At 46.6% G+C, this 22,317-nt stretch overlaps 4 protein-coding genes across 10 annotated transcripts; 2 read left to right on the top strand and 2 right to left on the bottom strand.

Moving 5' to 3' along the window:
* Positions 1 to 5,121: 5,121 nt before the first annotated feature.
* Positions 5,122 to 12,718, top strand: LOC113213881 (protein PRRC2C-like). 4 transcript variants are annotated; one of them, XM_052267763.1, is made up of 6 exons: positions 5,122 to 5,280; positions 8,750 to 9,151; positions 9,279 to 9,502; positions 9,578 to 9,734; positions 11,932 to 12,287; positions 12,463 to 12,642. In XM_052267763.1, the coding sequence occupies exons 1-5, from the start codon at positions 5,260 to 5,262 to the stop codon at positions 12,175 to 12,177; spliced, it is 1,050 nt and encodes a 349-aa protein (XP_052123723.1). In that variant the 5' UTR covers positions 5,122 to 5,259; the 3' UTR covers positions 12,178 to 12,287; positions 12,463 to 12,642. The 4 variants fall into 4 exon arrangements, with proteins under 4 accessions (XP_052123723.1, XP_026288886.2, XP_026288884.2 ...); XM_026433101.2 differs by lacking the exons at positions 11,932 to 12,287; positions 12,463 to 12,642 and adding an exon at positions 10,537 to 11,083; XM_026433099.2 differs by lacking the exons at positions 11,932 to 12,287; positions 12,463 to 12,642 and adding an exon at positions 10,331 to 10,530.
* Positions 12,716 to 15,516, bottom strand: LOC113213880 (protein XRP2-like). The gene is made up of 7 exons (XM_026433097.2): positions 15,078 to 15,516; positions 14,793 to 15,002; positions 14,506 to 14,678; positions 14,251 to 14,407; positions 13,997 to 14,159; positions 13,730 to 13,885; positions 12,716 to 13,631 (listed from the first exon to the last, which is right to left on the bottom strand). The coding sequence occupies exons 1-7, from the start codon at positions 15,146 to 15,148 to the stop codon at positions 13,518 to 13,520; spliced, it is 1,044 nt and encodes a 347-aa protein (XP_026288882.1). The 5' UTR covers positions 15,149 to 15,516; the 3' UTR covers positions 12,716 to 13,517.
* Positions 15,517 to 15,571: 55 nt separating this feature from the next.
* On the top strand, positions 15,572 to 18,947 carry LOC113213879 (rhomboid-related protein 2). Of its 4 annotated transcripts, none has more exons than XM_026433093.2 (9): positions 15,572 to 15,653; positions 16,087 to 16,164; positions 16,280 to 16,303; positions 16,576 to 16,740; positions 16,826 to 17,020; positions 17,115 to 17,251; positions 17,345 to 17,558; positions 17,656 to 17,766; positions 17,847 to 18,947. In XM_026433093.2, exons 2-9 carry the CDS (start codon positions 16,105 to 16,107, stop codon positions 18,063 to 18,065), a joined length of 1,125 nt encoding a protein of 374 aa, XP_026288878.2. In that variant the 5' UTR covers positions 15,572 to 15,653; positions 16,087 to 16,104; the 3' UTR covers positions 18,066 to 18,947. The 4 variants fall into 4 exon arrangements, with proteins under 4 accessions (XP_026288878.2, XP_026288880.1, XP_026288879.1 ...); XM_026433095.1 differs by lacking the exon at positions 15,572 to 15,653 and adding an exon at positions 15,660 to 15,843; XM_026433094.1 differs by lacking the exon at positions 15,572 to 15,653 and adding an exon at positions 15,660 to 15,821.
* A 176-nt stretch (positions 18,948 to 19,123) lies between these two features.
* On the bottom strand, positions 19,124 to 22,274 carry LOC113213877 (T-complex protein 1 subunit zeta). Its single transcript, XM_026433091.2, has 8 exons — positions 22,038 to 22,274; positions 21,216 to 21,414; positions 20,588 to 21,136; positions 20,330 to 20,509; positions 20,104 to 20,251; positions 19,869 to 20,009; positions 19,619 to 19,787; positions 19,124 to 19,520 (listed from the first exon to the last, which is right to left on the bottom strand). The coding sequence occupies exons 1-8, from the start codon at positions 22,172 to 22,174 to the stop codon at positions 19,448 to 19,450; spliced, it is 1,596 nt and encodes a 531-aa protein (XP_026288876.1). The 5' UTR covers positions 22,175 to 22,274; the 3' UTR covers positions 19,124 to 19,447.
* Positions 22,275 to 22,317: the final 43 nt, after the last annotated feature.

A 22,317-nucleotide genomic window follows, 5' to 3' on the forward strand; every position in this document is an offset into this window, starting at 1 on the left:
CCCGCCCCGCCCGCCTCGCACGCCCTTTTCATATGGAATCGCTACGCACCTTTCCCACCGGAGGGGTGCGGTGGGGGCTGATCGACAGCGAGGGCGAGGCAGGGCAGGCGGTGGTATAGAAAGCGCAAAGTCCATTCCAACATTTTCGGTCGCCCACCGCCACCGCCGCCACCCGGAGAGGGGGGGGAGGGGCTGGATTAGCGACATGGCGGCTTACTCCTGACAGACTCGTCGATAATTTCGTTTCCTGAAAAGCCTCATCCTGCATCGCAAAGTTTGTTTCAGAACTCAACTCCGGCGCTGGGCCAGGCCGGGCCAGGCGGCGAGGTTGCCGCGTGCTGTTAATAACAAGTGTAATGACATTAATTTTATACTATTATTCTTTGAAAACACAAAGTTGAGCGATTTCTGTCGTTAATCTCGCGATGATTTTGAACTGCATTTATTGCATCCGCCGAGTTCCGCTTCGTATAAGCTGCGCATCGGGGGAGAGGACCACCCCAAGCTTTGCGCACTGCACAAATTACCTAGACCTGATGTTGAGTTCAACACTCTGCGAAAGAATCTCTAATCTTGCAACATTTAATCGGTTCGTAATTGGCATATTTTAGGTTTAGTTGTTTCCGCACTGTGTTGTTTAACAGTTCGGCCCTGTCCCCGGCAGATAGTAATAATTCCCCGCGCGAAATGGTCCGTGCAGCCGCCTGGCGTCCTCCTGCCGCTTGTCACCCGGGGCAGGCTAGGCGCGCCTGCCTGCCCTGCCTGCCCCGCCAGAACCCTTTGTTGCAGTTTTATTCCCGGCGCTTTTCATACCGCAGCAGCAGCAGGTCAATCACGACCGATTTACTTACCGACGGGGAAATTTTACTGTGCGCGTCGCCGCCGGTGGAATACGAATGAATTTTCCCTCTTTCTCCTCTCTCTCTCTCTCTCTCTCTCTCTCTCTCTCTCTCTCTCTCTCTCTCTCTCCCTCTCTCCCTCTCTCTCACACACACACACTCACTCTTTCTCTCTGTCCCTCCCACATTCGATCGATCATGCAGTCCCATAATCATCAGTGAAGGAGTATTGCACCATTTTGCGTTGAAATATATATACTTGAAAAATTGATGTGACATGTTTCACACGTCTCTGGGTCCACTGTTGCAGATTGCAGATTGCTAATGCGCTCTTCCCTGTTCACTCTTTCCGTTTTTTGGTACCGGGTGTAACTATGAATTCGCAGCAGTGTTGCGGGTTTGCCTACTCTTTGCACCCGTAAGGGACCATGGCTCCTGCGCTGCGGCCATATTTAGTACGCAATCCCGCAACCCTACTCCGTATTCACAGTTATACCCCCGGTACGTAGGCGATTCCTAAAATCTATTAAACAGTATTTTCAAATATGTCTGGAAACGCAAGGCAAGTGCAGAGTGCAGGAACCGGACGAGGGAGCCCCTCACGTGGACTGGGTAGGCACCACTCCGTGCACCCGTGCGCTGAGCGGCGGGCGCGCCCGGGCGGTCGCATCGCCTGGCGCCTGGCGCTCCTATCCGCTCTCTCCTCTCGGTTTCTTTCCCTGCGGTCTCCCGGCGAAGGCCGCAGTCCTTTTACTCAGCCGCCCTGCACCGGCTCTGCCAAATCGTCCATCAGCCCATTTTCTAATTTCCCGCCCTCCAGGTGAGCCGGTGGCCAATCCTGGCATCTCTTAACCCCGGGCCGCATTATACCACACACCTCCTCCCTTCCCTTCCCTTCCCTTCCCTTCCCTCTCTCTCTCTCTCTCTCTCTCTCTCTCTCTCTCTCTCTCTCTCTCTCTCTCTCTCCCCCCCCCTCCCTCACTTCCTCCATCGCGACCGTGCGGTGCGATACTCCTCCCCCCCCCTTGCCTGCCAAACGATTCATTATCGAAAAACCCTTTGACGCACCTGCTGTTAGGCCGTCCCCGCGTCCCTCCCTCCCCCACCTCCTCTGTACTCCTCCTCTCAGAGCTTCCCTATCAGAATAATTAAAGCGCATTGCAGCTGTTTGTATTGTCATGTGCGAATATAAATTAAACTACCCCCTGATCAGGATCGACCCGCAGCCTGCGGGGAGGCGTATTGTAGTATCGGCACGGGGACGCGATGTGCGGGTTGCGGTGGGATTATTTTCTAATCTCGAGCCTTTCCTAGCAGCCTCAGCGCTGTGTCATAGTTGTGTCTACGAGATATGAACACGGACAACAAAACCGCGGTAAATCACCATCACGTCCAGCGACATGGCCATATTATCGCAAAACCGGCGAGTGCTTTCCGTACTGTGTGTGACGTGTACATTTTACCAAACAGAGTTCCCTGCCGAAGAGCAGAAAAAGAGAAAGAGTGTCGTGCGGACGCCAAACCTGGACATTAGCAAATTAATAAACATTCGGTGGAAGTCACACACGGACGCGTTATCCCTGACCCGACCGGGCGGCGCAGCACGCTAGCTTCCTGGAAGCGCTCCCCCCTCCTCCCCACACACCGTGTCCCCTTCCTCCCACGGGCTGCTGCTCGCAAGCAGACCGCAATGTTCTTTGGTGACTCAGTCCTCCTCTCTTCTCTCCAGCTCTCCTCGCGGCTCTCCTCTTCACTCCACACCTCTTCTCTTCCCTTCCCCTCCTTCGTCCGCCTCTGTTTGTTTTGCTTCCCAGCCCCGCAGGTTACCGGTGTAGGATTTTATTGCGTTCCGTTGCGACGCGACGGCCGCTGCGTCGCCCCGTCCCGTCTGGCCGTGAAGTTTTTGCACTCGGGCAAGTTCGTGAAAATAATTTTGCGGGCATGAGCCGAGGCGGTTAAGGTCGATGTGATGACATACAGGGTGTCCCATATGACCCCCTTCCCCCTTCCGCCGACTGAGGAGCCCAGCCAGCCCCAAAAACCTGCATGCGGTGCAGTATAAAAAAAAAATTACGTGTTCGATGGGACACCCTGTATAGCGTCATTACTTCTGTTTTTGTAATCATCTCTCATAAGAGATACTCTCCAGGATTTGTTTTATGTCAGTTTCTTGTATAGCTTTGGAGAGTTCTGTTGGTTCATTTTCCTCCCACGCTTTAGTTTTCATAAGTTGTTGTAGGATGATAAGAGATCGAGAGGCTCCTCTCACAGTATACTATGTACCGGGTGTAACTGAGAATGCGCAACAGTGTTGCGGGTTTGCCTACCCAGTTAGCCCGTAAGACGCCATGGCCCCTGCAGCCCTGGCGGGCATGCAATCCCGCAACACTGTTGCGCATTCTCAGTTACACCCGGTACTCTGCATTGTACTATTTTCCTCTGTTTTTAACTCTGTATTTTACTTACCCCAAAAAATGTGTTCTCAATTCATGTATTGCACTGGTAATACAAGTGTTTAATTTTGCACGTCAATTGACGTTTAAGTTCAAGTGTGCATTTTCTCGACACTTTGTGGTGTGTAACTATGTTATACGTCAATTGGTGTTTAAACTTTCGACACTTCCGAAACGTATAGCAGCTGCACACCGTATGGTTCCCTATTGACAGCATAGAACTGTGTGTGTCCAAGTGTGCAGCATTTAAACGTTTACAAAACGTCTAAAATTTGCACATCACGCAAGTGTGCAACTTGAGTTAAACACCATGTAATGTGCAAAATGACAACTTGCACACGTTGGTGTGCAAATATTGCACACTTGTTTTACCAGTGTGCTCTTAAAATTTTGAACCCCATTTTTAGCAGATGATACTTCCAGTATCACTGCTTGTACAACACCTACTTAAACTAATATTAAGCAAATATTAGGCATTTTTAACCACATATTAATCTTTTAGAGGGAGAGAGGGAGGGATAGGGGGATCGGTGGTCCCAAAAAAGTGGTTCGTCTCCGCCCACCTGTTGCACTACCTAGTGTCAGCAAATTATTTGCTATGTCAGCAAAATTATTTGCTGTGTCAGCAAAATTATTTGCTGTATCAGCAAAATTATTTGCCATGTCAGCAAAATATTTAGACGTAACGTAAGACGTAACGTAAGACGTAACGTAAGACGTAACGTAAGACGTAACGTAAGACGTAACGTAAGACGTAACGTAAGACGTAACGTAAGACGAAACGTAAGACGTAACGTAAGACGTAACGTAAGACGAAACGTAAGACGTAACGTAGGACGTAACGTAAGACGAAACGTAAGACGTAACGTAAGACGTAACGTAAGACGAAACGTAAGACGTAATGTAAGACGTACGTAGACGTTACGTAAAAATTTCTACGGAGAAAATTTTGCATTTGGAGTGTAAATTTTCTGACTTATTGCCTGTGCTACGTAATATCATCAGCTGTACCAGACGTTTTCAGATCCGGGATAGTAGTAAAACGTGCTGTTAGCTGACTGTTAGTTCCCAAAACTATGAAGTTTAGCTAACAAAACTATTGAGTTAGCTAGCCCATGCAATAATGTTCGCTAAGCCGCTGCCATGGAAATAATCGTTGCCATAGCTAATGTTTCGCTGTAACAACAACAAAAATTTTCCGTGTATTGAATCTAGTTTTGTTGTCTTTTAGCGAACCGCTTTTTGCTTTGTTATGGTCCCCCTGACCACTATGTTTTGCTAAGCTCTGCCACTCTTGGCAAGGCCTACGTATGGTATTGTAACCTACTTTGAAGCACACTAACTGAAAATTAAAGCTATATCATCTGCTCCCACGTTAGCGCAAGCTTAGGTTTTTGTTTTAAGGAACAAATAGGACCTAAAACAAGAAATGGGGCTCAAAATTTTAAGATCAATACTTGAATTGAGAACACATTTTTTGGGGTGTTCCGTATCGTACTAGAGCTCTGTACTGTCCTGACTCACTTTTCCAAAAAGGCGGCGTCATAGCCGCACATTTCAATAAAACTTGCCGCCCCTTCCGCCAATTAATAACACAGTGATTACAATAACAGTTTCCGCTCCCCCGCACACGCGAGACGCTCCGTGAGCTTGGCGCTGATCGGAAAAGGATAAAGAAAAAAAAAGGAGAAGACACCCGCGGAGAGGATCCTCTGGATCTTAGCAGGTGAGCTCCTGTTACGCAAATAATAACCTTGGTGACGGATGATTGGCGACTGACCGACCGAGACCTACCATCGGCAGACCGGTTTGCACGAGCGAGCGGAGCCGCGCCGCGCCGGGCCTAGAGCCGCGCCGGGCCAGGCCGGGCCGAGCCGAGCCGGGCGAGCTTCTCCCGGCGCGGCGGCACCCGCGATCTCCAGAGGTCTCCCTGGAGTCGCCAGTAGCCCCCGGGACGTTGATTCAGCATGGCGAGAACACAGCTCCAGGTACGCGGCGGAGCGGGCCGGAAAGCGTCTCAGCGGCGGTGCGGGGGCCCTCTGAAGGCCGGCGACCCGCGCCGGAGTCGAGGGCGAAGTAGTGTGTCCACCAGTGTCCAGTACTCGGGCTGCGGCAGCGCGAGCTCAGCCGGCCGCGCGCTAAGTTGTTCGCTCACAGAGGCGGTGGCCTACAATGGCGTTGGTTCGTGCCGCTCGTGCCTTCTCTCTCCAGCAGCAAGACGTGTCGTCTCGGATCAAGTGCGGTGCTTTACTCCGCCGTCGAATACTCATCTCGACTCGTCCGAGTGATAAGGGGCCATTCAGAAAGTGCGTCCACCATTCGCCGTGTACGAGTCCACCATGTTCCGCCGATGCAAGCTCTCGTAGCGCCTGCTAGGTAGGCAACATCGAGCCTGCTGATACAATCGTGTACTGCGGGGTGGCCTACCCCGAGTCTCGCAGGCGCCGCACTGCCGGGCTCGGCCCGTATTTTGCCGAATGAATCCGCGATAAAAACGGACGTAATTTCTGGACGATCCCTTAAGCTCGCGTCCGCGTCCGCATCGCGTACTCTCCGCAACGCGTCCTCCTCCCACATCGCATCCTTTTTGCGCTCGCGTCCTCTCGCACGTGAGCGCCGCAACACGAAGCCGCCGCCAAATCGCACCGCACCCCGCTCTTGTTCTATCTGTGTTCTGTGTCGAAGACGCGTTCTGACGTCAAACGTCGGGCTTCCCGTCCAGGCGAGGCGCCCGCGCGGCGCCCGATCCAGAGTCGTGACTTAATGACTGGTGTCTGGTGCCTATCCACGACATACTTGCGGGGTTTTGCGAGTGATAACAATCGAGTCAGATCTCGTGTACTGTGATGTGTGTGAGTGCTACGATACTGCAGAATGCGTGGGTTTTCCTTACTCGCTCCATTAGTAGAGCGCCAGCGCCACGGTCCCTAGAGTAGGCAAATCCGCAACACTGTTGTGCCGTAGCCCTGTCACAGGGGCGTAGTAGACTATGGGGCCGGAAAATTGCCCCCCCCCCCCAACTTTTAGGCCGGTACAGTCAGAAATTTGAAATTTAACCCTCAAACCACGAAGACTCAGGAGCATGATTTCGTGCGAATGAATGCACATGCACAAAAGTGTTCAAATCAACGCAGAAACATGTGCTAAAAATTAGATTGCTTAAATTCAGAAAAATAAAAGATACAAATCCAGATAGTTTGTAGTCCCTACAGTTTGTATTCTTTGAATTGATAGAGAAATCACTATTTCAGCAATGAGCATCATGGAAGTGTTAAATTTTTCACTTAATATGCAAAGTAAATACTGTTTCATCCCAGCGCACTATGAAAACTGCCCCTGAGAAATGGGCAACCCACGCGCCGTGCCCCCCCTCCCCTCAAATTTTTAAGACCTTCCTACGCCCCTGCCCTGTCACATGGTTCAACCGGTTCAACGGATTGCGCCGAATTTCTTGGATAACCCAGAGGCTGCCCGCGGTTTACCTCCTTTTACCTCTGAATTACCCTCAGATTAGCATGGATTACCCCGGCATTTCCTCCAGAATACTCCTGGATTACCCGCGGCCGTGCATCGGCCCCGTGTCGCGGCGATCAGCCCGCAGTTGGTGGAGAGGAGAGGGACATAACGGTGCGACTAGTCGGCTAGTCGCGCACCGCAGCGCACAGTTTAAAGCTTGCAAAGCAAAATGCCAAATTCCTTGCATTTGCAAAGAGTTTGCTTTGCATTTACAAATCATTGCTTCGTAATTGCAAAGGATCTATTATTTTCAAGATTATTTTGCTTTGCAAGGTTTCAACGTGCGCACCCTGGCAATATGACCCGATCAGCCATGACGTTAAAATTATAGGCGTGGAAATGTCACTTGAGGCGCCAAGACATCGTGCTCTTTCTTATGAGGAAGTTGCCCGATAAGAGGAACAAAAAGAAGGTAGCGCTGAGGAGGTGGCGTGGCGTGGCGTAGCGCCGTGTGAAATCTGCTGCTTGTCGGGTGGCCTCCGATTAAAATTTTCTTCGCTGCCAGCCCCCTCCCTCCGCCACAGAACAAGCTTATAAACAAAAATAATAATAACGCATTGATAACATAACAACGCTGTATCGTGTGCACGTGCCGCCATGGGGCGTCATGTAAATTCTATCGCTCGCTCAAGTAAGAGACCGATCGGCGGTGACGTGACGGTGACATCATTGCATTCCGTCAGAAGTGAGCAGCTCTCGAACGCACGTCGACCCAGCCGGCCGCCGGCCGGTCGTCCGGACGGCGGGGCGGGCACTCTCCTCTCCTCGACAAACAAACGTTCAGTTATCGTGGCCCCACATGGAAAGATTTGCGGACACTGTTGTGGACACAACTTGTGCCGCGACTGCCTGAGGCTCTTCTTCAAAAGCCCTCAGCCGGAGGCCGGTCCCCAAGCGAGCGAATGGGCATCACGCGACGGGCACCCAAAAAGGTACAACTTGCGCCGGGCTATCCTGGTCAGGTCACTCTCGGTCACTATATAGGCGGCACACATTCTCTATGACAACAGCTAGCCGATAATACAAAATAATGAAAAAAGAGTCGCGTGCCTAAACAAAAACATCGCCAAGTCTACAGCGAACGGTACCTTCAAGTAATGATGGTTTCATCCGCCCGCTGGACACGGCGACAGTCCCCCTCCTTTTGTAGTTTGGCTCATCGCAAACTGCATGATTATCGCACAATCACAACACAAAACACAAATGCACTCCGACACCTCGCGACACTTTGCCCCGGCTCTGCACTGCAACTGACCCGCTCGATCGGCAGAGCCATTAGGCAGAGCCACCTGCCGGCTGATTCAGAGGAGCGTTCAAGTGGGGTTGCCCCATGGTTGCCATGAGTGCGACAAGGACGGAGCTATGGGTACGTCAAATCGCACCCACCCACCCAACCAACTGACCGGGTGTGGGGACTGGATTTAAAATTACCGGTAATACAAAAGTTCTCGGTAATTTACCGTAAATTACCGCAAATTACGCGATTTGATGTACCCTAGGCCTATACGGGAGGTATGAACGCGATCCTCTGAATCAGTCGGCTGCTCCCTCTCACTCATCTCGTGAGAGCCAATCAGCGTGGCGCTCTCCCGCAACACTCCGGCGGCAGCCCGACCCGGGGCGCGGCTGCTTCCGAAGACGTCTCCGGCCAGCGCACGAGCCCACCTCACCTGCCCGCCTGCTTCCCAACCCCCAGGAGGCAGCAGCGCAAACGTTGCGCCGTGGCGCAAGTTGTAGCAAACCGCTGCGGACGGGGTGGGCCCCTCGGCACCTCGCGGCCCCTCCCCCCGGCCGCCGCGCGCTCCACATTTACGCGCAGGTCCCCGGCCCCGTAATCCCCGATAGCCAGCCAAGTAGGCGCAGTGGTAACCTAACCTCCCGTTGTGCGAGAGTATGTGTCCTTCCTGGACAGCCCGTCCTAACGCCCGCTCGTGTCTGCAGGTGCTCGTGCCGGTGGCCGTCCTGCTGGCGGCGGCGGTGCTCGTCACGGGACCCTCGCAGGCCGCGGCCTCCCCCGTGGCCGGCTTCGGCGACGCCTTCACCACCATCCCCAAGAAGGTGATCGGCGCCGTCCTGGGCAAACCGGAGGACGCCGGCGAAGAGACCGCTCACGACCACCACCACCACCTCCACCACCACGATGCGCCCCCCAAGGCCGGGTCGTCGCCGGCGCCTGCCGCCGCACCCGTCGCTGCACCTGCCGCCGCACCCGCCGCCGCACCCGCAGCTGCACCCACTTCTGCGCCCACCGCTGCCCCCACTTCAGCGGCCACCGCTGCGCCCACAGCTGCGGCCTCCTCGACCGCAGCTGCGCCGACCACAGCCGCGACCGAGCTCCGGCAGGTGAGGCCGTGGTCCCAACGCCTAGCTGGGTAGGCAGCCTCTCGGTCACGGCGAACTCCGCTGCCGTGCGGGCGTGCCTACCGCGGGGCGCTCAGTAGAGTAACCTAGCGTGTCCTTACCGCTGCAGGCAGCCCCGGCGTCCTCCTCGACCAATCAGGATTACACCGCCGAGCAGCTCAAGGAGTGCCGTAAGAACTGGCTGGACGTGACCAACAGTACCGTCAACCAGAACCTGGACATCCTCCAAATCCTGCTGGACAACGGCGGCTTCCCCGGCCAGCTGGAGAAGGGCGTCGAATGGAAGCGCAACAAGACGGCCGAGGACCCGAACCGCTGGACCTATTTCTTCGGGTAAGTGCGAGTGCTGAGGGTCGGGGCACGATTGTGCTTCCCAGGACCGTCCTAACAGAGACCCGTCCTCTGCAGCGACACCGACTACAAGACGTTCATCCGCGTGGAGAACGGCGAGGTGTCCTCCAAGGCGGCCCCTGTCCACGGCACGCAGCCCAGGGAGGTGACGGGCGACATCTGGTGGTCGCCGGAGAACTTCTGCGGCAAACTGAGACACGCCAAATACAGCCAGGTACGAGAGCCTTTCACATGAGAGAATGTGGCCTTACAGCCGAAACAAAACGCCGCACGCTAGTCACCCTCTTGCATGGTCTAGTCGTACCAACGCTTTGCGTCGCTCTAGACATCAGCTGACGCTCTGACACCTCTTCCCTCGAGGGGTACTTCACTTTTTTTTAAAATGAGTGTACTGTACCGAGTATCCAGGCTCAGACATGGCAGTGCGTTGGGTTGCCTATGCACTGGCTGCAGGGTCAGCAGGCGCGGGCGGGTGGCGGAGTGGTGGGGGAGCTGACACTTCCCCGCCACCCGCCCCGCGCGCTGCTGCCTGCTGCCTCTGCATCCAGTGCATAGGCAACCCAACGCATTTGCATGTCTGGGCCTGGACAACTGGGCAGCCGGTACGGTACAACCTAAAATAATCAGGAAAAAATAGATAAAAACAAGAAAAATTAACTTTGAAAAATCAGAAAAAATCAAAACAAAATAGAAAAATTGGTAGACACTTGAATTTTTTGTGAAGTTCCCCTCGCCTTCGTCCCCAGTCTTCGTGCAGCATGCCAGTGCTTTGACATGTTCTCTGCTTTCGGGCCGTGGTCGTGCACGCAGGCGCCGCGGCCCGGCGCGCGCCCGGGGACGCGGGAGTCCGTGACGGTGGACGTCCGGGCCGAGGTGTGCTCCATCAAGGACTCGGCGGCCGGTCGGGTCCTCCGCTGCAGCGACTTCCTGCAGGACCGCGCCCCGCTCGGGCCCTCGCTCATCGCGACGCTGGTTGGCTGAGGGGGAAGGACCTCTGGTAAACCCTGTCTCTTTAGACCCCGCAGACTGCGCGGCCCGCTTGGATCGACGTCGCGGAGGTTTGCTTCGTGAAGGGCGCGGGCGAGGGCTCCAGGCTGCACTGTCTGGATGTGCTGGGCGACCGAGAAGGCAGCAAGATAGCCATGCTCATTGCCACAATCGTCGGCGGCTGAAACGTGACAGTGACGTTGTGAAATTGCCACGCAGATGTAATCCTAACGACAGTTGGTTGTTTCTGTTGCTCTTTGATATTGGCCCCGCTCCAGTAATTCATTTGGAGTTGGTTTGGCCGATTGCAATGGCCAACGGACTGAAGGTGAGTGGCTAGCTGCAGCACAGCAGCACCTCGCCTGCGAAAGACTGATGAGGGCAACGAAATGTGCCGACGAAAAACACAGTAAGTGTGTAATATCCTACTTCCATGTGTCTGAGTATTTTATTGTTGATCCCTCCAACTGCTGTAATCAATGTCGGTTGAGCTCAGACATGCAATAATGTTAATTAGTTCTGGAGTAAATTTGCTACTGTAGAACCGTTTAGTGTAATAAACAAGCGAAAAAAACATTTGGAATGTTGTCTTGTCTTGTCCTGCTTGTATCGGGAACCGGGAACCTATTCTACCTTGCGCACTCTACGGCATGAGCTAAAGTGTACGACGTATGGCATGTTTCATTTGTGGTTTTGGTGCGCCTCATCGACCATAGTATCACGACCAGCCTCCGTCGACTCAGGCGCTGCGAGCGGGCCACCGGCTCCACACGGATGCTTGGCGGGCTGGCCTACCCGACGCATAGCAGGCGTCATCATTGGCGCCGTCTCGTGAAACGTTTGCTGTGGCAATACCTTGAAGGCTCGGCCTGAAAACAGCTACTTGAGTAAACCCACTCTTTCGCACAACACATTTGCAGGGTGGTCCGGCCAACTGCCATATGTACTGTGCGTGCCGGGAATATCGTCACGGGAGTATACTCTCTAGCTAAATAGCTATTGCTACTTGGATTTACGTCGAGATGATCCTCCTACGACTATTGCGTCCGCCTGAAACACCCCAACAAGATCCATTACCGGGTCACGCTTCACAACTTATCTCCGGCGGGTGGGGACGCCACTCTCATTTTCTCTAGTGGCCACATGCCGGAGGATCGACGAAGAGTGCGAATTTAAATGCGCTAACGCATGTACCGCCATGGGACAGAGCTCCATGCACGGAGATAGAAATGGAGCACGGTTTGTGCTAGGAATAAACATAACAAAACTATCGGGACGAAATGGCCTTTGAAAAATGATTTTATACTTTAGTTAATCCTTGTGGAATGTTTGTCTTGTCCTGCTTGTAACGGGGACACCTTGCGCACTCTTCAGCATCAGCAAACGTGTATGGCGTACGGCATGTCTCGTTTATGATTTTGCAGGATGATGCGGTCGACTGCAACAAGTACGGCTTGCCGCTAAGTAACGGGGGTAGCTATTGCTACTGGACTTTCGCCGAGATGGTCCCCTACGACTACTGCTTCGACCCACGAGACCCCAATAATACGGACACTGTCTGGATCTTGCCCAGCACGCCCTACATCGACTGCGCGTACCACTTCTCCGGCAACAGAAACCCATCGGGTGCCCGCTATGCAACGTTGGCAGCGCAACTCATCGCCGGATGAGGACACCTCAATCGTTGTGCGCGGCGCATGTGGGAGAGGCGCATGGGAGTTAACGCATGCCTCGCAGAGTCGTGGAAGTGGCTCAAAAGGGGACAGCTCATCACATGCATGTAAACAACGTTTTCAGTTTGTGAGGGGAATAAACGCTCGATAGTCCTTTTAAAAAATGCATTGTTTGTGTGGTGGAGTGTTCACCACAAATGCTCCTCAGAAGACGTTCACCCTCGCGTTCACCAAAAATAAAGTAAATAAAAAGTGTTGTCTGATAATCTACCTTGTTTCCAGGACCCTGAGCTGAGAGCGTCTAACCAGCCCAAAGTGTGTTTCATTGAGGGCGAGCGGGTCACGTGCTGGAGCGCCCCCGAGTGCGTCGAGCCTCTGGAGCCCGGGACCACCTGCCCGCGGGGCGGCACCAGCGGCGCGCTTATGGCATCCCTCGTCGGCTAACTTGAAAACGAACGGAAATGTGGCAGTCTGTTGGAAATAAGACCATGCTCAGTCTCCCTAAAGCAAAAAATAAAATAATACAGCAGCAATATCACTTCGGTCTTCGGTGCTAAAAAAAACATTTATTACAGTAAACGCTCAATAGAACAACTAAATGTGCAGGAAAAGCCCCTGACATATTTATACAAGGACGGATTCACTCACTGGATTCTAAGATTATTTTTTTAATCTAAATTAAAATCTAGATTCATAAAATGACACAATTCACACAGCAATGTTGGTAATGATGGACTAGACCCCGGTAGCAAATCTGCATCATGACTGCATTATATATCCAATCCACAATGCAAATTTTAGACGTCTAAGGCGCATTTTAAGCGCTTTAAACATATTATGGGTACATTTTACATTGGACACACAATGCAGTCATGGTGCATTTTTGCTGGTTTTGCTACCTGGGCGACAGTTAACAATAATATTTGTACCTCAAAATTTCCCTCACATGAGCTTGCTATTTTAATTCATCAGCATATTAGACCTTACACATGCTGATGCAGTAAATGTAAAAGTCTTGATGAAATTAAATACATTGGACTAGTATTGTATATGTACCTAACACACCAATAGCACAAATTAAATGCTAGCTTTGCTTTAACCACCAGAATGTCTCTTTGTACCAGATAAAGGTCATTTCCATAACACACAATTGAGTATTAGAAAATAAGCCACCTTGATAGGTCACTTCACATCATTTCAACCCTCTCAATTTCCTGATATTAAATCTCTCCTTACTTAAAAATCTAAGAAAGGATAAAAAATAATAAAAAGTAACATACCAACTACTAACTTGATATTTTGCTGTAAAAAAAATCTATAAAATGTGAGGATTGTGCTTAACATCCTAGATGCATAGCAGCACATTGCTGAAAGCTATGTGCCTGTTTGGGAGCAGTGATCGGATCGTGATTGACATACACATTGCCTCGAATGCTGAAATTTTGTAGTACCTGAAAAGGCATGAGAAAAAAAAATCTTTCAATGAAATATTTGAAGAAGAAAAAAAATCCATCTGGATAAACATTGCTTAATCAGAAGGTAATTTTACCTGCAAGCTTGATTGAGCACAATTATCTCCACCAATAATCAGGCCACAGACTGGCCCTTGTTCAAGTTTCTTTGCTTCTTCAGATCCTAGTCCCATGGCACTGGCATCAGCAGACTGGAGTTGAACCTCTCTACTTGACAGCAGGGCACATTTTTTCTATGAAAAAATTAATATTTTGTAATGTGGGCAATGCTAGAAGTTAGAATAACCAATTGCTGATGGTGACTCATTTCTCAACATTCATGGGAGAACCAAATGTAATCTTACATTGATTGCAAGGAGAGCTGATAAGAAATCCAAAGCAACGTCACTCTGGTGATTTTCTTCATCACTAAACACCAGAATGAGGCAAATTTCCTTTCCAAAATAGTCAGTCTCTCCAAGATTTACTGGTAGTGCTTTTGATTCGCCAGTCACAGTCCACCCAACACTAAAAGAGATAGGTAAAGATTTAGTTTAAAATAGAATTTAGGCTCCTAATGCGCAAAAACTAGGTACATCAAAAATGCTTGTGCGCTTACTCTCGAAGTTGAGGTGGGAAAGGTGGAGTTATGTAGTCTTGCAGACGCACTTTCTCTGGTAGTTGGTGCCAATTTCCATCTCCATCAACAGGCGTAAAATCATGAACATTATTCCATAAATTATTAAATGAACTGAGTCCAGCAGTCTTCATGTGGTCTGGAAGAGAAAAATTTGTACAATTAAGGAAAGTTAAGGAAAGCGTCTGGGAACAAGGTGAATGTTGTAGTAATGGTTAAATAGCATAAATGCCAGACCTGTAAGGAGATCATAGTGGAGACGAATGCAAGCAAATCTTATATGGGTGGACGATTCTATGATTGGTTGTGTTGCACAGTGAAGGAATATGTCTAAACGATGGCTGTCCCTGAGGCGAAATTGTCCACAAGGGACAACTAAGACACAGTCAATACAGTCTCTAACAAAAACACTGCAACAGAAGACATGTGTGACACTTCAAACAAAATAAAAGCCAGTTTTATTTACCTGCTGCTGTCAAGCAGGAATGACAAAATTAATTGCTACTGCACTTCCAATAATATACCTTCCTTTGATAGGACCAAGGATTATTTTTGAATTTGTACAGTCATCAATATTGATAGAATCGATGCAGTCAAGAACAAATATCATATTATTTGAGCAGTTTTGAATAACAAGCTGTTGTCCGTTCACAGAACCAGGTACACGGCAGACATCCTCCCCTTTGTAATTTGCTATAATAAAATCACTTGGGTCGATTTTTGGTTTTTTATCCCTGACAAGGCAAAAAGACAGTCAGGATTTGGCCAAAAAAAACAGGAAATTATGGTAAGTGGTAAGATTTAACTACCATGAATACTCTTTGGGTTTCTGTACTTCCTCCTCTTCGTCCTTAGCGGGATTACAGAAAGAGCAGCCCATTTCTATGTGATGACGTGCTGTTCACAAGAAATTACGACAAAGTATTAGACTGTTAAATCGTTGGTCGGTTGACACTGCGATTCAAACCATTCTGTAGTCATTTCTTGACATTTGTTTGAAATTGACATATTTTCGTCTGTTTGTGTTTACAAATCTCGCGTTCCTTTGTTTTAAATCAACAACCCTGCATACCGACGAATGAGAAACTTCTCGTGAAGTTCAGTGAGTCATAGTTCATTTCCTTATTTTCTCGTCTTCCTTGAATGAAGACATCCTATAAAGGTGTAATTATTGCATAGCAAATAAACTAGAATTGTAGACATCTTAGCAAGAGTAGCCGTAATTAGATACAAGCTCTTGTATGTTGCAAAAGCAGAGGTCATTGACAAGGATGGGGGTAGGAAGAGGGGGAGGGGATGTGGCAGGCGGTAGAGGCAGGGGTGGGAGGAATGTTTGGGAAGAGGTGGAGGTGGAATCGAGACAACACAACGGTTCGGCCGTGAGGGTGAGTGTTCGGCCAAACAGGTAGTTTTGTGTCCTTTTTTTAACACTGGAGCGCGAGAGGAAACGCATCTGACTCATCTTCCGGCTTTGGAAAGAGAGTTTCACTTGGCGACCTCGCCTACAGATAAAACATCGACTCTATTATCTGCTGTGCTGTGTGCCGAAGGAGGTATCTATCATTCGTTGTTCGGGTTAGTAAGTACTGGTATTCGTAACCAAGTGCCACATGACACACTCGATTTATATTTTATCGTTGACGAATAAATAGAGCAACAGTGGTCAAGTCAGTCTTTTAATTTAAAAGTCAGGATCGAATGTTTGAACTTGGGTAGACTATTGCTGGCTTGAGGTACCTGTTGAACCAGAAAGCAAGCAAGATAGGTGTTGACATTCATCACATTATTTTCCACAAAGTGTGTTCTGATTTTTTCTAGGACCTTTCTACGGATAATATGGCTTCGTCTGGTGATGTCAATAACAGGACAGCCATCAACATGGGACAATTGTACCCAGTAAGTTCTTTTAGAAATCTTAAATACCTATCTTTCTCTTTTACACGATTGAGTGACTTAAACCGTTACTTACATTTCTAACTGCTTATAAATAAAATTATCAACTTTTTTACAGCATTGGCAGATGGTTTTTAACAAAGTAAGTATGTTGGTGAGGTGTTCATTTTCTTTTATGTTTTTGGAAGTTTTATGATGGAACTCGAGTGTAGCAATCAAAGGACCCATCACCAATCACGAACCACTTCGCTTACAATTTGGATTGTGAATGTTAAATATGATTTTACATTGTATGAATGTATTTTGCGTGAAAGAAACAGTCCAGTAGGGCAACCAGGGTGATGGGTGTGTAGTTTGCTCCATGGAAGTTCCACCCTTAAACTGTTTTGTGTCACACAATATTTTTATTTTTAGTATGACGAGGATGCTGATGGCAGGCTATCTCTAGCAGAAATGAAGAAAGTTGTCAAATGTGAACATTTTGAACATGACATTCCTAATCGGTGTATTAAACGCTTGTTATTGAAAGCAGATCAGAACAAAGATGGTTATATTGAGTACGACGAATTTCTGAAGATGGTGAGATATCTTACTGTATCCTTGGGTTTTTATTACCTCATACTGAATTCAAATTCAGCAATAACCCAATAACTCCTTCTTTTAGATTCAGGATCCAGAAGTACGAACAGCTTTTGGTCATGGGCTTCATACCTTCATAAGTAAGACAATCGTGCCAAGGCGACCTCCTCCCTCTGTTGTGTTAGCACGTGCTGTGGACACCACTGACTATGGTGAATATGAAGATGAGTACTCATGCAATCCCCCAGCAGTATGTATGATTATTGTGAGCATTCTTGAGGTGAGGTTTTTGGAAATTCTAACTAAAAAATACAAGCTTAATGATTTCTTTAATTGTTGTCATTATATTTGAAACATTTTTTTTCCATGTCTAGATAATTGCTTTTCTTTATGATGTAATTCAAACTGGCAAATCTACAGTTAGTGGGCCAGCAGCTAAACTATTCATTTATAACCCACGAGAGAGGGACGAAGCTTGGCGCTATTTAACTTACATGTTTGTGCATGTTGGGTAAGTTTTACATTTTATTAAGTACTGATCTAGTGGCCAATTCTTTTGGATGGTTTTTTAATCACACAATGTATTTTTGTTTTTTAAATCTAGAGTGTTTCATTTAGCTGTTAATCTGATGGTTCAAATCATGTTGGGAATCCCTCTTGAGATGGTACACCGTTGGTGGCGTGTTCTTCTTATCTATTTGGCTGGTGTTGTGGCTGGGTCTCTGGGTACATCAGTCTCTGATCCCAACGTGTACCTTGCGGGAGCATCTGGTGGTGTGTATGCCATCATGACAGCTCATATTGCAACCATAATTATGGTATGGATAACATAATCTTAAATTTATCACATCGTTCTCTAAATCAAAGTGCATATTTTTTCTTATATGTGACCTTGTTTTCTTTTGATCTATCTAGAATTTCCAAGAGATGCAATTCGCAATCTACCAACTTATTGTATTCCTGTTACTTATTGTATCTGATGTGGGAACTGCTATTTACAATAGACTGCATCAAGTAGATGATAGGGTATGTTTTCATCGTCATTCATGTTCTTATATTGAGTAATAATTATTACCTAAACAATAACCATTTGTGGTTGGTTTCAGGTTGGTTATGTAGCTCATTTGGCTGGAGCTGTAGCTGGTCTTTTGGTTGGTATACAAGTTCTACGAAATCTAGAAGTGCGCTCATGGGAACGTGTTATCTGGTGGGCATCCATCATTTTGTATTTTGGTTTAATGATTACTGCCATTGTTTGGAATGTTGCCTTCCCAGAATACTTCCCAAGACCTTACAGTGAATTGTGTGTTGGTAGTTCTTGCTAATTTATATTTTTACGTAAGTGGATCCAACTATAAAATACAGTACAAGCTTTGAGACGCTGGGATGTGCTTAGCTATATATGTACACCCTCAGGAAGCCAGTGTTAGAAACCTGGTGTACCCTTGTACTCTTAAAGAAATTATTGCCACTACACCTCTGTATGTGGTAGTGCACTCAAAGCGTAAATGAAATACTATTATTTATTCTTATGAATTACTCCACTTTTGCACCAAATTTTCATATGTGTGTAGGAGTTGTTGCTTTTTAAACATGGCATATAATTGTGCTCTTGAATTCCAGTATTAAATATCTTTTGGTAGCTCTTTTTTTTATAGACCATGACTAGTTTGATGGAATTGTGATACCTATTTGCTCATTTCTTTAGGCTTTATTCAATTTAAAATTAACATTTATGAAGTATAATTTTTGAAAAGTAAGTTACCATAAAATAATATTTTAAGTAGCCTTAGCATACATCCGCAGAGTATTACGAATCCATGGAAATTTCTGTGCCATGTCTTGAGATATTCAACTCATGCAGAGGGGCCAATTTGTTAAATATATGCATGCACGCACACAAGCACAAATGCAATTTGTGGACACAAGTTCCACATTAAATGAGGTATTATCGAACATGATCTAGTCATCATTATGGCTAACAAATATTTTGGTAATTTAGATATGCATGTTTAAATGAAGCTCTTGTAACAGTGATTTTGTATTATTACAGTATCAGTGGGTTCATTTGTTGTTTAGTTACATAAAATGTGTCCAAAGCATCTTACATCATGTAGTCCATTTGATGACTTGAGAATAGAGGAAATGTGTATCATGATCTCTTAGCAGCAATCTGTTGAAGGTATTGTAATAAATTGACAATGAAATTTGATGTTTCTGCTCATTTTCCTTAGTTTGCCACTACAAATGGATAATTAACCATGCCGAGTATACTTTCTACCAATGAGTCTCTGCATCACTAACCCAGTAAACAAAATGCAGTGCCACTTTTATATACCTATACACAATAATGGGTTATTCACAATGAAGTAAAATTATTAAGTGAAGCTTGTCAAGAAACAAACTTTATTAAATATATGTTACAAAATTAAGTGAAAGGCACAGAATGGTATGAAGGAATACAGAATGGATGAAATTGTGATGAGTATAAAATAAACAAACTCAGTTCTTATAGGCTAGATTAGTACATGAATTGCAAACACTGGGAATAAGCTTGAGAAAATTCAATTTTGAAACTCATTGTGCTGTAAGTAAATCAGGATAAATGCAAAAGCAAGGTCCCATTGAATAATGGTGTTACATTTAAAAGCCTCCATAGTTCATAGGGGATAGTGCAGAAAATATTTAAAAGTTCCTCCATCACCTTTCAGCCCTTCAGAGACGACATGCCAGCCCTCATGATTTCATCCACCAGCAAAAGATTGCTAGCAATGACAGTACTGGAAAAAAAATTAGTAAAAATCAAGTTCTATTGAGAGGGAGTTGTAAGGAACCAATAAGACACAAATAGGAAATCTTGATAAGATTAATTGCTTACCATGAGTTGATAATTTGCTTCTTCACAATAAAGTTATCAACAATACCAGCCTCCTGAGGTTTCAAAACTTCGCCTGAGTTGATATCAAGACCAACAGGCTCACCAGTGGATACTGATTCTTCTTGCAATTTCACAATAGTATCTTGTGAATCAAAGCCACTGTTCACAGCTGTAATAAATTGGTTTGTCAAAATCAGTCATTTTATAATAATAAAATCCAAAACAGGGCTGGAAGTTAAAAAAATATTACCTAGAGTCTTAGGAAGTACAAGTAATGCCTCGGCAAAAGCTTGGATGCCAAGTCGAGCCTTCCCTTTGACAGATTCCTTGTACTTCATTAATTCTTGATGAATTGCTATTTCAGTGGCACCGGCACCAGGCACAACACACTCTGGCAATCAGAAAGAGTTGTGTTAAAGTTCAAAACTAAATAAGTAGTATAAAAAGCAAGAGATTGAAACTAGTACAGCAGGCAAGTTACTTACCATCTTGCAGAGTGTTGTTGACTGCCCGAAGTCCATCTCGAATTGCATCCTTCACTTGAACTAGTGTATGCTTGTTGGGTGCTTTTGTGAGAATTGTAACACTTTGAGGAAACTTACATTCTTCAACAAATGTGTACTTATTCTCACCCTGTAAAATGGACATTGGCATGAAACAAAAATTACAGTTAAAAAATACAGAACTAGTTTGTGCAGCGTTCATCCTTACCAACACATGTTCATAAACAAGACCAGCATAGCCTAGGGAGCTCTCCTCCAAGTCATCAACAGAATTAACTGCTTGACCACCACAAGCTAAGGCAAGCCTCTCCATGTTGCGCCGCTTAGCCCGACGCAGACCAAGAATGCCTTCTTTGGCAAGCATGTCCAGGGACATAGGGTCAATACCCTGCAAGACAAGAAAAAGGAAATAAAAACTCATGATTTTCATCAATTCTAAAAAGATATGAATTCTAGTTCAACCAACCTTTTGATTAATAACAACAAAGTTTTTGTCAGTGCCATCACATAGTTTCTTTTTCAACTCAACAATTTTCTTCACACGGTTCTCAATGAACTCACGCTCTGCTAAAACAAGCTTCTCTCTTTCTTCTGCTGATTTATAGAAGAAACCAGAATTCACCTCGCTTTTCTCATACTCCATAGAGACATTGCATGTCAAAATGTAAGCATTCTCCACCCTCTTGGGCATGTCAGGATGGCGGCCACCATGATCCATAACAAGGCCCTTGATGAGTGATGTTTCCATTTCTGTTTTGTGCTGCATTTCCATCATTTCAATCATATGCAGGTCTACTGGCTTATTATCATGCCGAATGGCCAGTACAGCATCTACACAAATTTCTGCAAGTGCAACAGCCAGTTTAGCATGTACTTTAGTAGATAATGATGTTCTGGCAATGTCTAGGAGAGCCTCTCTCTTAGCTTCAACGGGAATTTTCATGGAGTCAAGAACTTCAACAGCCTTCTTCCTGGCTTGTTCAAATCCTTCTGTTAAAATGCGTGGATGCAAACCCTGAAAATCAAAAAAAATTATGGATGAGTCGAACTTTTCTCAATTCCTACACTGCAATGATGCCATACATGAAACAAACCTCTGAAATGAATAAGTCAGCTTGTTTCATCAGTTCTCCAATAAGCAAAACTGTTGACGTAGTACCATCACCAGTCATGTCATCTTGAGCTGTAGAAGCACGTGCAATCAGTGAAGCTGTTGGGTGCTGAATCTGCATTTCATGAAGAAGTACATTGCCGTCTTTGGTGATCTTAATATCACCTGCACCAGAGACCAGCCTGAAAAACAAAGACAAGTATATAATGTTCCTGAGAGAAATGTATAAATATATATATAGTTAATATTTCAGTTCATGTTAATTGTTGATGAATTATTCAGCATGTAACCAAACAAAAAATAAAAGTGGATCAAAAACGTTTGAATAGGTTCAAAAATTAAATTTATAATAATTTCATTAAATACAACACCCATATATACAAGAATGAGCCCATATTCAACAAGACTTAGGAAGTTAAAGCAAAAAATAGTAACAGGTGCAGGACAGACCAAACTGCTCGACAGTTCCAACAGATCAGAATATAACATATAGCTTGATGAAATTGAAATTTTAAGCATTAGCTCTACAAGGTGATGAAAGCTAACATGGTATTTAAAAGGTATCATTCAACTTTTGACTGAAAATGTCAAACAAAGGGCTGAGCAATGAAGAGAATAGGCCAAGCCATAAGCACCAGAAATAGATCAAATGTACGCGTAAACTAGAGAACTGGGTATGTCAATACGAATTACAAGCAAACGAAAATCAAACACGCCGGGAGTGTGATTTATTGCTCTTTGTCGAAAATCTATCGAAACTTGACGGAACCACATGGGGTAGCCGGTAGGGTTATGTTTTACTTACATCTTCATTGTGCCCTTCGGCCCGAGGTTCGTCTTCATTACATCTTGAATTCCTTTTGCCGCAGAAATGTTGACAGCAAGGGCTTGTGCGGCACGAGCAAACTCGGCTTTCGGGTTCAATAAACTGATTGCTGCCATTGTAAAAGTTTTAACTCTCTGAACCGGGGTGGTGACTACAATGCTGTGAGTGAGAACCGCCTGACGACCAGCTCACGGCCTAGTGGATTCAAATCCGACCGAACTGCCTGCCGTCTCTCGTCTCTCTGTAGCCTTTTCCGGCT

The sequence above is a fragment of the Frankliniella occidentalis genome, unplaced genomic scaffold (assembly GCF_000697945.3).
Source record: "Frankliniella occidentalis isolate FOCC.00 unplaced genomic scaffold, Focc_3.1 Scaffold58, whole genome shotgun sequence".
Taxonomy (NCBI): domain Eukaryota; kingdom Metazoa; phylum Arthropoda; class Insecta; order Thysanoptera; family Thripidae; genus Frankliniella; species Frankliniella occidentalis.

Excerpts from the sequence above, each read along its gene's own strand:
- LOC113213881 (XM_052267763.1), top strand. The coding sequence starts at position 5,260 with ATGGCGAGAACACAGCTCCAG. Across the intron at positions 9,152-9,278 it reads CCGCGACCGAGCTCCGGCAG|GCAGCCCCGGCGTCCTCCTC; the intron begins GTGAGGCCGTGG and ends TTACCGCTGCAG. Across the intron at positions 9,735-11,931 it reads GACACGCCAAATACAGCCAG|GATGATGCGGTCGACTGCAA; the intron begins GTACGAGAGCCT and ends ATGATTTTGCAG.
- LOC113213880 (XM_026433097.2), bottom strand. The coding sequence starts at position 15,148 with ATGGGCTGCTCTTTCTGTAATCCCGCTAAGGACGAAGAGGAGGAAGTA. Across the intron at positions 14,160-14,250 it reads TTCCCACCTCAACTTCGAGA|TGTTGGGTGGACTGTGACTG; the intron begins GTAAGCGCACAA and ends TATCTCTTTTAG. Across the intron at positions 13,632-13,729 it reads GTGCTCAATCAAGCTTGCAG|GTACTACAAAATTTCAGCAT; the intron begins GTAAAATTACCT and ends ATGCCTTTTCAG.
- LOC113213879 (XM_026433093.2), top strand. The coding sequence starts at position 16,105 with ATGGCTTCGTCTGGTGATGTCAATAACAGGACAGCCATCAACATGGGA. Across the intron at positions 16,165-16,279 it reads ACATGGGACAATTGTACCCA|CATTGGCAGATGGTTTTTAA; the intron begins GTAAGTTCTTTT and ends ACTTTTTTACAG. Across the intron at positions 17,252-17,344 it reads TACATGTTTGTGCATGTTGG|AGTGTTTCATTTAGCTGTTA; the intron begins GTAAGTTTTACA and ends TTTTAAATCTAG.
- LOC113213877 (XM_026433091.2), bottom strand. The coding sequence starts at position 22,174 with ATGGCAGCAATCAGTTTATTGAACCCGAAAGCCGAGTTTGCTCGTGCC. Across the intron at positions 21,137-21,215 it reads CTGACTTATTCATTTCAGAG|GGTTTGCATCCACGCATTTT; the intron begins GTTTGTTTCATG and ends TTTGATTTTCAG. Across the intron at positions 19,788-19,868 it reads TGTACTTCCTAAGACTCTAG|CTGTGAACAGTGGCTTTGAT; the intron begins GTAATATTTTTT and ends AATTTATTACAG.